The sequence below is a fragment of the Notechis scutatus genome, chromosome 15 (genome assembly GCF_049901735.1).
Source record: "Notechis scutatus isolate UNSWTSFEM ecotype Mainland chromosome 15, rNotScu1.2, whole genome shotgun sequence".
Lineage (NCBI taxonomy): Eukaryota > Metazoa > Chordata > Lepidosauria > Squamata > Elapidae > Notechis > Notechis scutatus.
The window spans coordinates 5,377,120-5,392,985 of record NC_142023.1 but is presented as its reverse complement, the minus strand read 5'-3'; the positions used below and the strand labels follow the sequence as shown (position 1 = coordinate 5,392,985).

Sequence of the window (15,866 nt, the reverse complement as noted above, 5' to 3'; positions counted from 1 at the left end):
CCACTTATGGGGATGATGGAATGAACAAAGTTGAAAAATCTAAATTATTTCCTGAGATTCCTGAACCTTCCACCCATTTCCAGAGCAGTTAAAGTTGAGTTCTAGTTGAGTGAACATTAGCATGAATGTGAAAGAACACAAAAAAAGCTTAGCAAATAAATCTGGTTTGTTTTTCATCATAGCAAGAGAAACTTATAGTTGAAGTGCACATTCAGCATTGAGCTGGATGACCTACCACGGAGCTCAGATCTTTCCAATACCAAGAGTTGAGAAAGGACCTTCTTACCTGACGTCTGCTGGATCTTCAGTCACAAGGACATCGGTCTTGCAGCTAGCCAATGGATTGATGGAAAGCTCCACCGGAGGAACCACAAAACTTTTACTCACGGGAAGCCAAAGACCTTGGCCCAGGCTGTAGGTAGACCTTCAAAAAAGAAGACACATGAGAGCAGAAGACAAAGAACAATGCCAGTTTTAGAACTTTGGACTTTCTGGTTCCAAGACTCAGCACAGAATCTCAAAATGTGAAGTTGTGGTGACTGCCTTTCTCTGGAAACTATCATGTGGCAAAGATGAGATTCCATCAAAGGTGAGGGCTTTGAAATATTGTCTACTTTTTTTGTTTGATGAACAGAAGTGAATGAACAGAAGTGGTGGAACACTGTGTATTTATGTGTCGGAAATGGTTGCTTTTCTCTGCACTCTTTGGTCGCCATGATGTAAAAAAGATGCTGAGACTCTAGAAAGAGTGCAGAGAAGAGCAACAAAGAGGATTAGGGGACTGGAGGCTAAAACATATGATGAACGGTTGCAGGAACTGGGTATGTCTAGTCTAATGAAAAGAAGGACCAAGCGAGACATGATAGCTGTCTTCCAGTATCTCAGGGGCTGCCCCAAAGAAGAGGGAGTCAAGCTATTCTCCAAAGCACCTGAAGGCAGGACAAGAAGCAATGGCTGGAAAATGAACAAGGAGAGAAGCAACTTAGAACTAAGGAGAAATTTACGGACAGTTACAACAACTAACCAGTGGAATAGCTTTCCTTCAGAAGTTGTAAATGATCCAACTGGACACTGGAATTTTTTTTTAAAAGACATTGGATAACCATTTCTCTGAAGTGGTGTACGGTTTCCTGTCTAGGCAGGGGGTTGGACTAGAAGACCTTCAAGGTCCCTTCCAACTCTGTTATCCTATCCTATCCTATCCTATCCTATCCTATCCTATCCTATCCTATCCTATCCTATCCTATCCTATCCTATTCTATTCTATTCTGATTTCTGTTCCATTGCATTCCATATTCTATTCTATTCTATTCTATTCTATTCTATTCTATTCTATTCTACCTCACTTCACAAGAGAAATTTTAGGCTCAGTTGTGGTCGTGTCAAGGGCTAGATGGAACCAAAGCTCAGAATCACAGAATAACAACTTCAGCAAACGTCTGTAGGAAAACCACCAAGCTCAGGGAGCACCAAGGATGCCACAGTGATCCCTGAAATTGAACTCCCCACCCAAACCAAGAAAGGACACATCGAGGGCAAAACTTCAACCAAACCGATTGCATGACTCACCTAAGAATTTTCTCCGGAGCTTGTTCTCCCGTCACCAAATCATAACCTCTTTCCAAAGTTGTGTATGGCCAAGGGCTGGTGAAAACAAAGCAAGAAAACAGTCATTAGCCATGATAGGGGTTGGAATATAAAAAAACAAGACCCAGCCAGAAGCAAATCCATTTCCTTTTTAATAACAACATTACTCAACACCACATCATTTTCTCATCTTCGGCCCAAACAGCTTATTATCCTGCCTTTTTCTTTTTTTTCCGTAATTATGCTATTTATTTATGGCATTCTAATGCACTGGCAGCTTATCTATATTTAATTATATTTATTGTCCTGCTCCAGCCTTGTGGCTCTTGCTGATTGATTGATATATTAAGATGGTATTGAAATAACGATTTCCAGGCTCTGTTTTGTCCCCCTGCTTAAGTCAGGCGTGCTTGCCGCTGTTTAACTTTTAATGGTTTCTCGAGACTTCGGAATTGACGTTATGCACAGCATCGGGCTGTGTAAATCAGAGCGATGGTTGATGGCATTCAAATAGGTCCTTTACTGACTAGCTGGAGTAGCATAGTGTTGGAACTAAGATTCCTGGCTTGCAAACTTCGCCTACAAGCTTTGAGCCAGAGCCCCTGCATAATTCCTTCACTCCAGAAGCCAATCTTTAATACATACACATTTAATTGCATTATTTATACAGAAATCTCCTTCCACATAGGATATTTCAAGGGAGATAAACCTAGGAAAGCAATGTGGTATACTCGCATCCTCGGAACAGGACCCAAAGGCAAGGTGAGGTAAAGATAAATATTTCCCTTGCACATACTCTAGGAGGCGGTGCTCATCTCCGTTATAAAGCCGAAGAGCCAAGCGCTGTCCGAAGACACCTCCGTGGTCATGTGGCCGGCATGATTAAATGCCAAAGGCGGCGCACAGAACGTTGTTTCCTCCCCACCAAAGGTGGTCCCTATTTTTCTACCTGCATTTTTTAAGTGCTTTCGAACTGCTAGGTTGGCAGAAGCTGGGACAAGTCACAGGAGCTCACTCCATTACGCGGCGCTAGGGATTTGAACTGCTGACCTTTCTGATAAACAAGCTCAGTGTCTTAGCCCACTGAGCCACCACATCCCCTTATTACTTTATAACTCATTAAAAATGTCAACAGGGGAAAAAATGTTATGTAAGCAAACAATCCCACTCGGGCAGACAGAATTTGGAGAGCAGGTTATGAATTCTTGCAGATGACAAGGGCTGGATTTTCTGGTCTGGTCCCCTTGCACAAAGATGCTTATTTTTTAGCTATCTTTCCTCCCTTGCCAATTTTCCCTGGAGGTTTTCACCCTTCCCCCCTTCCCTAGAAGACTCACCCTTCGCTGTGTTCCCAGGTGTTACGGATACAAAGGTGTCGATGAACAGGATCGGGGGCATATCCTTCGTGGCAGCTGCACTCACCTGGAAACAGAGCAAACCTCAAATGTTCAACTCCTCCCTGCATTTTTGGTCCACAGTTGTACAGGTAATCCTGGACGTCCAACGGCCACTGAGCCCCCAGTTTTTGTTGTTAATTTGCACACAGATAGCCCTCGACTTCCAACGTTTTGTTTAGTGGCCGTTCAAAGTGTTGTGGCCTTTTGAAAAAGTACCTGCATATTTAAAAGCAAATCTATGGGTGAAAGCACACCATCCCTTCCATCTTCCTGTTTTGATTAAGAAAAAGAAACAGAAATAGATGACCCCTGCCACTCGTAAAAAATGCAGTCAGAAGCCATTTAACCAGTGGAGGGATTCAATTTTTTTTAACTACCGGTTCTGTGGGCGTGGCTTGGTGGGCGTGGCATGGCTTGATGGGCGTGATGAGTGTGGCAGGGGAAGGATGCTGCAAAATCTCCATTGCCTCCCCACCCCACTAACCTGCTTTTCAGTTCCGTTCTCCTGTGCAGGGCAACCAAAGCAGACCCAGCTGATCAGCTGGGACTCAATGGGAGGCAGAGAATAGATAGGGGCAGGGCCAGTCAGAGGTGGTATTCCGAACTACTCAAAATTTCCGCTACCGGTTCTCCAGAACTGGTCAGAACCTGCTGAATATCACCTCTGCATCTAACCGTTGCCTTCCTCATTCCTCATTCCCTCTTTCTTTTCTGAGAACTTGGTCAGCTGCTTTTCAGATTGATCCTGTGCTTTGCAAAAAATACATATCCCCAAGCAATCCGTGTGGGGGGAAAAAGAGAGAGAGAGAGAAATAATAAAAGATTAATTGGATTTGTTCATCCAGGAACCTTTGAAAGCCCATGTTGATTTTTCTTCCTGTTTTTCTTCCGGCAGGCACCTTTCACTGTCAAAAGGAGAGTTGTAAGCACAGCTGTATATTGTAAGCTGTGTTTGTCTTTTCGACAAAAGCTGTATATTGTAAGCTGTGTTTGTCTGTTCATTTGATAGCTCCTCCCTTAGGTTAATGCAGTTTCCTCTGCCCCAAATATATCTGGGATAGAAATGGGTTTATTTTGTTTTGTTTTTTTGTCTCTCTGTAGGTGTGTTTGTTTAACGTTGCTCCTTAATTTAACCCTTTGCCAATAAATTGCTTTATTGACTCTTGAAAATATCGGGCTTCTCGGCTTTCGGCAATTCTCACACTTGATGCTCTGAAGACCTTCTACTAATTGTGGATGCTGAACATAAAATCAATCGCAGGGTTCTCGGTCTGTCTAGGCATAGAAAATAGTCTCAATGCCCAATTCTCCATCAGCCCCAATTCATAGGAATGATAGTTGGGGGATACGGATTGTTGTAACTGAGCATGAGGGGTAGGCCATGGGCTCTCAACAAGAGATAGAGGACATGTTCAACTCTGGAGACCTTGGTGCTTTCTGACCTAGGTGGTTTTTTTGCAGAGGTCTCATCGCCCAACAAGGGAACCTCATGAGCAGTGCTAGAAGGGAGTGGCGTTTGCAGAATGAAGGAGGAAGAGAAAGGAAAAAGGGAGGAGGAGGAGGAGGAGGAGATGGATGTTGACAGCAGCAAGACTATTGTATGCACAAAAAGACACTTTGATTCCTACCATGGACGAATGGTTGCAGAAGTTGATGGAGTTTGGCTGAAATGGCAAAACTGACCACTTTGATTAAGAAAAAATAGTATAAGTACTTTTGTTTCCACATGGAAACCACTTCTGAACTTCATGCTTGATGTGGAGAAGAACTCCTCTTCCTCCTCTTCCTCTTCCTCTTCCTCTTCCTCCTCCTCCTCTTCTTTTTTTCTTTCTTTTCTTTTCTTTTTCTTTTCTTTTTTTTCTTTTTCTTTTTTCTTTTCTTCTTCTTCTTCTTCTTCTTCTTCTTCTTCTTCTTCTTCTTCTTCTTCTTCTTCTTCTTCTTCTTCTTCTTCTTCTTCTTCTTCTTCTTCTTCTTCTTCTTCTTCTTCTTCTTCCTTCTCCTTCTCCTTCTCCTCCTCCTCCTCCTCCTCCTCCTCCTCCTCCTCCACCACCACCACCACCACCACCACCACCACCATCACCATCACCAAAACCAAACTCCCTTCAAGAACTGATGATGTTCTCTAGTTGGTTCATAAAATGTCTGCGAGAAAACAATGAAGCTCAGAGAGAATTTAGGACCCCACAGTCCTCCTTCCTCCTCCTCTCTTCCTTCCCCCTCTCCTCCCCATTCTCCTCCTCTCCGCAAATGATGTTACCATGTTGGGTCATGAAATGTCTATAAGAAAATCACCAAGCTCAGGTAGCACCAAGGACCCCAGGTCAACCCTGAGCTACAAATATTCCTTTCTATTGATATTCATCTCCATCTATTCACGTCCGCATATTAATAGGGTTTTCAGTTCTTTCAAACAAAAGGTCTGGAGCTGAAAGCTGGAAATAAACAACAGGCTGTAAATAAGGCCGGTGACAAAAGCTAAGCTAAAAATCAGGAAAAGATGGGAAATCAATGCATCTCACAAAAATGTGGAAAAAGGAAGGAACACATTTCATTTCTGCAGTGTGTACATGGAGGGATGCGAGTGCAAACTCTATCAATTACAGATGTGCATAGGGGGAAAAAATCAATGCTTCTCATTGTAGTGATATTCATCCAAAGAAATGAATACGCCTATTTGTAGCAACCATCAAGAGAACTATTCTGTTCTGTTCTGTTCTGTTCCGTTCCATTCTATTAATTCTAATTCTAATTCTCTTCTCTATTCTATTCTAATTCTCTCTTCTCTTCTAATTCTCTATTCTATTTTTCTCTTCTCTTCTCTTCTCTCTTCTATCTTCTCTTCTCTTCTCTTCTCTTCTAATTCTCTCTTCTAATTCTCTCTTCTATTCTGTTCTGTTCTGTTTTGTTCGATCCTATCCTATCCTATCCTATTCCAATTCTCTATTCTGTCTAATTCTCTATTCTATTCTATTCTATTCTATTCTATTCTATTCTATTCTATTCTATTCTATTCTATTCTATTCTATTCTATTCTATTCTATTCTATTTTTCTCTTCTCTTCTAATTTTCTCTTCTCTTCTCTTCTCTTCTCTTCTCTTCTCTTCTCTTCTCTCCTCTTCTAATTCTAATTCTAATTCTCTATTCTATTCTATGCTATTCTGTGCTATTCTAATTCTCTATTCTATTCTAATTCTCTATTCTATTCCATTTTTCTCGTCTCTTCTCTCTTCTCTTCTTTCTGTTCCTCACTAACTCTCTCTCTCTGGCACATACACAAAGCAACTATGCAACGTGTAGCCTCAGTAATTTCCGAGGTCTGTTTCACCCAGTTAAAAACAGACTGATGCAGCCGTGCATGTTAAATAACTCTTTATCAAAACTAACAAAGATTGCCACTTTTTTTTTTAATTGTATTGGCTTCAGCGTAAATAAATAATTCACACAGCCTTCTTGTTAAGGTAGCTCTGATGTAGCGATCACCGGAATGAGAAGCTAGAAATTAGTTTTCTTTGTTTATTTGTTTATTTTTATTTCAGGAAATTTATATTGCCGCCTATTCGCACATGGGGACTCCAGGCGGCTTACAGCTTAGTTTAGTTGACTTTATTGTCATTGCACCTCATACAACGAAATTAAATGCCTTCTCCAGTGTACATTATGGCTAGAAAAATAAGACACAAGCATTCTATACAGTTGAACTGAAAACCCTTGATATGGCGTTAATATTGCACGCTACAGTAGAATTCAATATAGTTATGGCAATATTGCAGGAATATGAAAACCTCAGATATAAAAACTATAAAACCAATAAAAGAGAACAGTCCTCTAATAAATTACTTGTATCATATTATAATAATATAATAAATGAATAAAATAATATAATAACCCCCCTACAACAACATATCAGACTAGCCATTTAATGGGCTCCATCTCACTCTGCATATTGGGGTGGGTGGGTGGGAGAGATAACTCCCCCCCAAAAAGGAAGGAAAAAAACAAAAACTAAGACAGGCTAATGACATGCTAAATTGCAACCGCTCTTTTATAAAATATTCACCGTCTTAGACACGTCTTGATATTAAAAGATTAAACGTCTGGGGAGAATCGTCCCCCCGCGATGCCTGAGACCTGATTTATGAGCTGCTAGGAGCCAGCTAACTTTCTGATTCATGACGGTGAGGTTTCCAAAAAGTAACCTTTCCAGCAAAGGAAATAAGGTGGTGTGGGAAGGTGGGATTTAGGGTGGAGAGTGGGGTAAGGAAAGGAAAAACCAGGGTAGGAATGACTTGGCAGGAAAGCACCCCATCTTGGCTTGGAGAGGCAAAGGGATGGGTAAGAGTAACTGGCCCCCCACCGCATTCTCAATTTGTTTTTAGGGAAGGGTTTTTTTTTTTTCCAATTGAAGTGGCCCTTCATAAGTCATTTCCTCCCTCCCGAGTTTTTTATTATTATTATTATTATTATCTGCCTGGGCCATTAATTCCTCACACTTACAGAATAACAAATATATGTTCTACGAATCAGCCAGAAAGAAGGAAAAAAAAGAGGTAAAATAAAACACCCAGATTGGAGAAGAGCAGAGAAGGGAGCATCGTTGTGTGATATAAAGATGTTACTGTTGTTATTCGTTGGTTAATTAGTGGATTAATGAATGGCGGTTGTTTTATGTCACACACTGGCAGAACCTGGAGTTCCCCTGCATTTTAAGTCCTCCTTCTCTTCCTCCTCCTCCACCTCTTCTTCCTCTTCCTCCTTCTCTACCTCCTCCTCTTCTTCCTCCTCCTAACATTTAATTGCCCAGCTAGGTAGCATCATCATTGCTAAGAGGATGTGAGGTTTGGTCTCCCTCTTCTAGCACTGATGATGTTACCTAAAATGAATGAAATGTCTTCCAGAAAACCACTAAGCTGAGAGGACTCCACAGTCTGTTTTCTCCTCCTTTATTTAGCTGTGTGAATAGACACTGAATGTCTCCAGTGCAGAAAATACAGGCCAGTTAGTCCACAGTGAAAACTGCAAGCCAAGATTTGAAGACGGCCATATCTCCATCTCAGCCTAGCGATTAATTCTGCAAAAGCATTCAAGTTCCCATCGGCCTAAGTCAGGCTTTCCCACTTGACTTTGCTGATTAAACCATGATTTGCAAAACGCAACCGGTTGAGTTCACACCATCATCAGTTCAGCCTGGGTGCCCCCTAACCCTGAGCTGCTTTAAGACAGGCTTTCTAAGAAAGAAACAGGAAGAAGAATGCTACGGATGGGTTCTGCCGGTGCCAACCGGTTTACACGCCTCTCTTGGTTGTGCAAACAACACACGCAGCTTGATTCTATTAGGAGGAGCTTTTGTTTTCAGGAAGCTGAGATCGTTCTCCCTGCATCTGACCTTCGGCTGGCAATTATCCGAGAAAGGCAGCTCGGAGCAATCTGTTCAGACCCGAGCCTACATTCCTGTTGGAATGAGGCCAAATCCAGTTCCCAGCATCAGGGATTTTTACCAGAGGTCACCCCACTGCAAATGTGCTGGTGGGGGTGGAGGGAGGGAGAAGGAGAGGAAAGGAGATGATATGATTTTTAAAGATCGTTTTTCCAGGATCTTGGGAAGAGCTGTGATGCTGCGGTGGTTAGAATGCTGTAATACAGGCTAACTCTGCTGACTGTCAGCAGTTTGATCCTCCCCGGCTCAAGGTTGACTCAGCCTTCCATCCTTCCGAGGTTGGTAGGCAAGATGCTGACTCTGTAAAACACTTAAGAGAGGGTAGTACAGCACTGTGAAGAGGTATATAAGTCTAAGTGCTATTGCTATTCTTCCTTCCTTCCTTCCTTCCTTCCTTCCTTCCTTCCTTCCTTCCTTCCTTCCTTCCTTCCTTCCTTCCCCTCCTTGTTCCTCTCCCTCTCTTTTCTCCTTCCTTCCTTCCTTCCTTCCTTCCTTCCTTCCTTCCTTCCTTCCTTCCTTCGTTCCTAACGTGGTACAGTGATTAGAATGCAGTATTGCAGGTTAATTCTGCACAGTGCCACAAGTTTGATCCTGACCGGCTCAAGGTTGACTCAGCCATTCATCCTTCCGAGGTCAGTAAAACGAAGACCCAGATTGTTGGGGGCCATTTGCTGACTGTCAACCACATGGAGAGGGCTGTATATAAGTCTAAGTGCGATTGCCATTGTTATCTTTCATTGACTGGTTCCATACATAGATGGCAAGCTGGGTTTATTTGATTAGAAGCAAGATTGCTCTTTCAAAGTTGTTTTGGAGAGAAATTAAATGTACATCAACCGTGCACTTCTATTCACCCCGAATGGTAAATTTTAGAGATCTTATCGGATTGAAGCCATGTTCTTTTGCATTGATTCTTCGGCCTGGCAATCTTCTCCTTTGTTGACAAGACCAATTGTTGATGAACACTTAAACCCATTATTTTTCTATAATTCGGATAGAACCCGCCTTTGCTGGGTTGGAAGAGGAGATTTGAGATTGAATTCAAGAGAAGGAGACTACAAAGCTCCATTCAGATGACCTGAGCTTGGCCAATGGTCCACTTACCAGTTTCTTCATCACAGAGATGCTCGCACGCATCCGTCGTTCTCTGCCCACAAAGATCACGGATCCATGGCGAGGTGGCATTGATTTGATAATACAGGGAGAGCTTCGCAGGATTCAGCCAGTCGGAGAAGTCCAAGTAGCTGCCCTCACTGACAACAAAACTGCTTCCTACAAGACAAAGAAAGAAGGTGAGGCAGAAAATAGCAGCTAGACAGACCAGAAGAGGTTCAAAGAGAAGCAGGAATGAGAAGGTGACTAAGATATAACGTGCAGAACAAATGGTGAAAGGACAAGACAATGAGAATTATGTAGAGATGTCACTTGCATTCTAGATACATGGCAAAGCAAATGTTCTATCCCAGCTTCATAGGAAGGTTAAAACTTCTGAGAAGCACAAAAAGTTCCTGATTGTATCTCAGGCATTTTCAACCAGTAGCAGATTTACCTCTGCAAATCTGCCACGGTTGCTGTAAAATAGAATAGAAAATTCTTGGATGTTTTGGATCAGCCCTGCCAGAATTCCCAGGAAGATAGCGGGTGTTGGGGAATTTGAGAATTGGAATCCAAAACATCTGGATATCATCACACTGGCTGGTCCAGTGTGGAGCGCTTATCGAAGTCCATAGAAAGTTTGGTTCCAGTTGGGTCTGCTGGTTAAGGCACCAAGCTAGAAAGCGGGAGACCGTGAATTCTAGTCTCACATTAGTCATGAAAGCCACCTGCATGAATTTGGGTCAATCATCAGGATATAGTGAGTTCTAGTCCCACCTTAGGCATGAAAGCCGGCTGGGTGAATTTGGGCCAATTACCAGGAGACAGTGACTTCTAGTCCCACCATAGGCATGAAAGCTGGCTAGGTGAATTTGGGCTAGTCACCAGGAGACAGTGAGTTCTAGTCCCACCATAGGCATGAAAGCCGACTGGGTGAATTTGGGCCAATCACCAGGAGGCGGTGAGTTCTAGTCCTGCTCACAGGGTTGGTTGATAAGAAAATAGGAGAAGGAAAGTGTGTTGGAAATATTCCCCAGCAGGAGTTATTTGTAAAAAAACCAATAAAGTTAGGATACAAACAAACAAACTTCATGGTTTGAAAACCATTTTTTCACCTTCATCTCCCCCAGAACACAAACGCGCTGTGCAGTACGCACAACAACAAAGATACAATAGTGCAGCAATAGCAAAGCAACTGGAAAGTTGAGAGTTTGAAGGAACCACCAATTAGCAAACATTTATATGTATGCTAATCACAAGGCTGGGGACAAATCTCAGCATGATGAATATTTAATTAACACAATGCCTTAAAAGTAGAGTGTTGTTTAATGCAGAGTTGACCATAAGGTTGAAAAAAAAAAGATTGCTGTGTATATGTCTGTGTATATGTGTGTGTGTATGTGTGTGTGTGTGTTCCTCTCTCTCTCTCTCTCACACACACACACACACACACACACACACACACACACATTGTACACCCATACTGAAACAGCAAAAATGTGTTTTCTCCCACCACTTGGCAATATGCATCTTCTAATTAGGCAAATGTATTTTCAGTTTTCCTTATCTAATATCAGACAGCGAGTGTAATAAGGGCAGAAAGGGTGGTAGTTTACAAATGCTTGCATTCTCATTAATTCTGGACTTCAATTACATTTATTATAAGGCTGTTTTAAAACGCTGTGACAGAGATCAGAGCTGAAGTATGGAGAGGAGGAAGGAAGGAAAGGAAAGAAGGAAAGAAAAGAAGGAAAGGAAGAAGGAAAGGAAGGAATGAAGGAGGGAGGGAGGGAAGGAAAGAAGGAAAGGAAAGAAAAGAGGAAGGAAGGAAAGGAAGAAAGGAAGAAAAAGGAAGGAAAAAAGAAGGAAGGAATAAGGAAGAAAAAGCAAAGGAAGGAAAGGAAAGGCAGAAAGGAAGAAGAAAGAAAGAGAAAAAGAAAAAGGAAGGAAGAAAGAAAAAGAAAGAAAGATCTCCAGACATCCTGCCAGAGTTTGCAAAGAAATGCTATGGAAACCCACTGAAAACCAGAAACAGATTTCTCAATCACACTGTCCTTGTGTCGACTCTTTCCCCCTCTAACGAATGGGAGAAGGCTGGCTCCCCGGCCTCATCATTTAGCCTCTGGAGATAAGATGTTGCTACCCTTAACCTTGAAGTGACAGACAGAAGAAGGTTAAGTTTTGCTACTGTCCATCTTGGAAGGAAAATGCATCTGAGAAGAGAGAATACTCATGTCTGAGCTAAGTTGCAACCAGTGATGGGCTGAAATCTGGCCTCCAACATGCAACAGCTTTTCTTGTTCTTGTGTGAAAGGAGGTAGTGGCTTCTTTTGATCGGTTTAAGCATTTGTTCAGGTGATTAACACCACTGTAAATGTTTTCTGGTAGACTTCTCATCAACTTTTGAGGGGTAAGACAAGCATATTACAATTAAACCTTCTTCTTCTTCTTCTTCTTCTTCTTCTTCTTCTTCTTCTTCTTCTTCTTCTTCTTCTTCTTCTTCTTCTTCTTCTTCTTCTTCTTCTTCTTCTTCTTCTTCTTCTTCTTCTTCTTCTTCTTCTTCTTCTCATCAACTTTTGAGGGTAAGACAAGCATATTACAATTAAACCTTCTTCTTCTTCTTCTTCTTCTTCTTCTTCTTCTTCTTCTTCTTCTTCTTCTTCTTCTTCTTCTTCTTCTTCTTCTTCTTCTTCTTCTTCTTCTTCTTCTTCTTTCTTCTTCTTCTTCTTCCTCCTCCTCCTCCTCCTCCTCTTCTTCTCCTTCTCCTCCTCCCCGTTCCATCATCATCATTACCACTCTTACTTCTCCTTCCCCTCTTTCTTCTTGATTCCACCTGCTTCCTGATCCGAGAAAGCCTTTGGCATGATTTGGTAGGATTTGATGAAATCTTCCTTGGAACTGGATTGCATTATTGGACGCTTGAGAGGCACAGATTCAACAATCCTGCATCTCACCCACCAATACTCTACCATCTTTGGGGAAGAGACAATAAAAAGAACTGGTTTTCTAGCAAAAAGGCAGAAAAAAATGCAGAATGTTTTGGAATAACCACTGCTTCCAAGCAGACCAGTGAGGGCTGAATTAATTCTAAGGAGCTATTTTTTTTTTTAATGCGCACGAGAAGTCATAGCCTCCAGCACAACTGATTCTTCATTGTATGCAGATCCGCAGGGACCTCCTGATACAGTTTGTTTTCTTATATGATTTTCCTCCACCCCTTAGGTCCCCTCTCTCTCCAACTCAAATTTATATCAAAGCGAAGTTGGCTACAACAGCTTCAGAGGTTCAAACGCCTTATCCACAGGTCTTCATCAAAGTTCAACCACTTCGTTTTGAAGGTTCTACAAAGAGAAGTTTGAAGTTCTTGACATTTGAGAAAAAATGTGTATTTTAGAGAACAAAAAAGAGATAAAACACGGCAAGACTTTGTTCTGTTCCCTTATTAAATATTGTTAAGAGGCAAAAAGACACAGCCAAAAATACCCAACTGTCTCTCTTTCCATTTTTTTCTTTTCTCTCCACCTCTTATGCACATATATATTCAGTTTTCTCTACCTTTCCCCGGGATTATGCTTTCCTTGCCTTTTTTAATGTGTTAAAAAAAACAAACCTTAAAATTGAAATAAATCCATTTGTAAGTGGATGTTCCAGCAATCCACACATTAAAAATTGTGACCAACCTAAATTGTAAAGAAATAAAACCATGTGACCAAACGAAAGTGGTACACAGAAGATTTATTGTTCATAACATGTTCAGTTCAATAGCACAGACTCAATATCTCCAAAGGGCTCAAGAGCCAAGGAGGCTCAAAGTTGACTCAGCCTTCCGTCCTTCCGAGATTGGTAAAATGAGGACCCAGATTGTTGGGGGCAAGAGGCTGACTCTGTAAACCTCATAGAGAGGGCTGGAAAGCATTGTGAAGTGGTATATAAGTTTAAGTGCTATTGCTATTGCTAAGTCTAAGAGGTATTGCTCTTCCTTCCTTCCTTCCTCCCTTCCTTCCTTCCTTCCTTCCTTCCTTCCTTCCTTCCTTCCTTCCTTCCTTCCTTCCTTCCTTCCTTCCTTCCTTCCTTCCTGCACAATCATTAAAATTAAGTATTGCAAGCTAACTCTGCCCACTGCCAGGAGTTTGATCCTAATGGGGCACATGGTTGACTCAGCCTTCTGTCCTTCCGAGGTTGGTAAAATGAGGACTCAGATTGTTGGGGGCAATAAGCTGACTCTGTAAACTGCTTAGAGAGGGCTGTAAAGCACTGTGAAGTGGTATATACGTCCTAAGTGCTATTGCTATTCCTTCCTTCCTTCCTTCCTTCCTTCCTTCCTTCCTTCCTTCCTTCCTTCCTTTGCAATCGTTAAAATTAAGTATTGCAAGCTAACTCTGCCCACTGCCAGGAGTTCGATCCTGATCGGATCGAGGTTGACTAAGGCCTAATGACAGAGATACAGGCAGATTGAATCTCTCTCCCCACCCACCCACCCCTCTCTCTTTCTTTCTTCCTCCCCCCTCTCTCCCTCCCTTCCTTTCTCTCTCCTTCTCTCTCTCTTTCTTTTCTTTCACTCTCTCTCTTTCTTTCTTCCTCCCCCTCTCTCCCTCCCTTCCTTTCTCTCTCCTTCTCTCTCTCTTTCTTTTCTGTCTCTCTCTTTCTTTTCTGTCTCTCTCTCTCTTTCTTTCTTTCTTCTCTCTCTCTTTCTCATCTAAATTCAAGCAACTTGTTTAATTAAAAAGAAAACGAGAAGCTGTGCCAATGCCAGCATTTGCCTGCAAGGATCAAGAGGAAAATTAGAGGGGAGCTGGTAATGGCTGCATCCCGTACTCTGAGCATCACAGTGAAGCTAGCCAGAGGGAAAGCAGATAAACAATCTTCAGATGAAACAATTAAAGTTCAATCACATGCCAATCAGGGAAGATGGCATTTGGGAGCCAAATGTAGTCACAGCTTATTTAGCACATCTCCAACCAGGGGATGGGTAGGAAATCAACGAGACGGGCTTTAATCTCTAGCCCTGGTTGCACAAATGCATATACATCTACGCTTCTGCAAATACATAACAGGGTAGTCCTGGACTTACAACCACAAATGAGCCCCAATTTTTCCCGTTGCCTAACAAAACATTGGTTAAGTCAGCTTTGTCCCATATTTAGGACTTTCCTTGCTGCAGTTGATTAAGTTACTAAGATTCACGGTTGTTCAAAGCTTCGCCATCGATTTTGCTCATCAGGTGGTTACAAAAGGGAAATCGCGTAATGCCGGGACACTGCGAACCGTCATAAATACGAGTCGGTTGAAAAAGTGCCTGAATTGGGATCCCATGACCATGGGGATGCCACAACGATCATAAATGTGAACTAGAAGCTAAGCATGTGAATTTGGGCCGCGGGATCATGCAGCCTCTACGAAGGACGTAAGGGTGGAAAACGGTCCTAAATTGCTTTTTTCAGTGCCATTGTAACTTCAAACGGGCATGAAATAAACTGTTGTAAGTCAAGGAATACCTGTGCATTGGTATCAGGGTTTCTCTTTAACAAGTCCATATATCTGTAGCCAAGCAAGCAAACAAACTTTTTGATAGATAGATAGATAGATAGATAGATAGATAGATAGATAGATAGATAGACAGATAGATAGACAGAGATGAGATAGATAGAGATAGATGATAGATATGACAGATAGATATAGATAGATGATGGATGATAGACAGACAGACATAGAGATAGATGATAGAGATGTATGTGCATGTGTGTGTACCGTATATATATATTATAATATATATATATATATATATATATATATATATATATATATATATATATATATGTGTGTGTGTGTGTGTGTGTGTGTGTGTGTGTGTGTGTGTGTGTATCTACAAATAATTACACAAATATTTATATATTTGATACATACACATATACAAATACACATATGCACATATATAGGAAATGGAAAGAATACCTACATATAGAAATGAAAGGATATATATATATATATCCTTTCATTTCCTAGTGTAACAATACCAGGCACAAGTTCCAGCAGTGTTCTACTGTTAATTGAACATTTCACAGTCCCACATGATGCGTTTCAGGCCTCCAGGCAATTATAATCCCTCATTATAGCAAGCTGGGCTTGGTTCAATTTTCTCACTCAGGAAAATTACTTAAAAATAATACGAAATCTTTTGTCCCTCCCCAACGTTGTTCTAAAATTGGCTTGAGGAGCAGAAGACGCTCTCTGCTTTTATGTCCAATTCTAAATCCATTTCAAGCAAGGCTTTGAATAATGATATGCTCCTAGACCAGGTGGCTTTTATGCACACACACACACACACACACACACACACACACACTTTTTTTTTT

General features: G+C 41.6%; 1 protein-coding gene across 3 annotated transcripts in view; it reads right to left on the bottom strand.

Annotated features, from left to right (window-relative positions):
* Positions 1-15,866, bottom strand: part of ASTN2 (astrotactin 2) — a 319,108-nt gene that overhangs the window by 143,092 nt on the left and 160,150 nt on the right. For 2 of the 3 annotated variants that reach the window (XM_087943907.1, XM_087943906.1), the window contains exons 7-10: positions 9,523-9,690; positions 2,925-3,009; positions 1,570-1,644; positions 287-424 (exon numbers count right to left, since the gene is read on the bottom strand). In XM_087943907.1, the coding sequence (XP_087800033.1) occupies positions 287-424; positions 1,570-1,644; positions 2,925-3,009; positions 9,523-9,690 (466 nt within the window). The remainder of the gene's footprint in view (positions 1-286; positions 425-1,569; positions 1,645-2,924; positions 3,010-9,522; positions 9,691-15,866) is intronic. The other variant, XM_087943905.1, reaches the window with a different exon arrangement.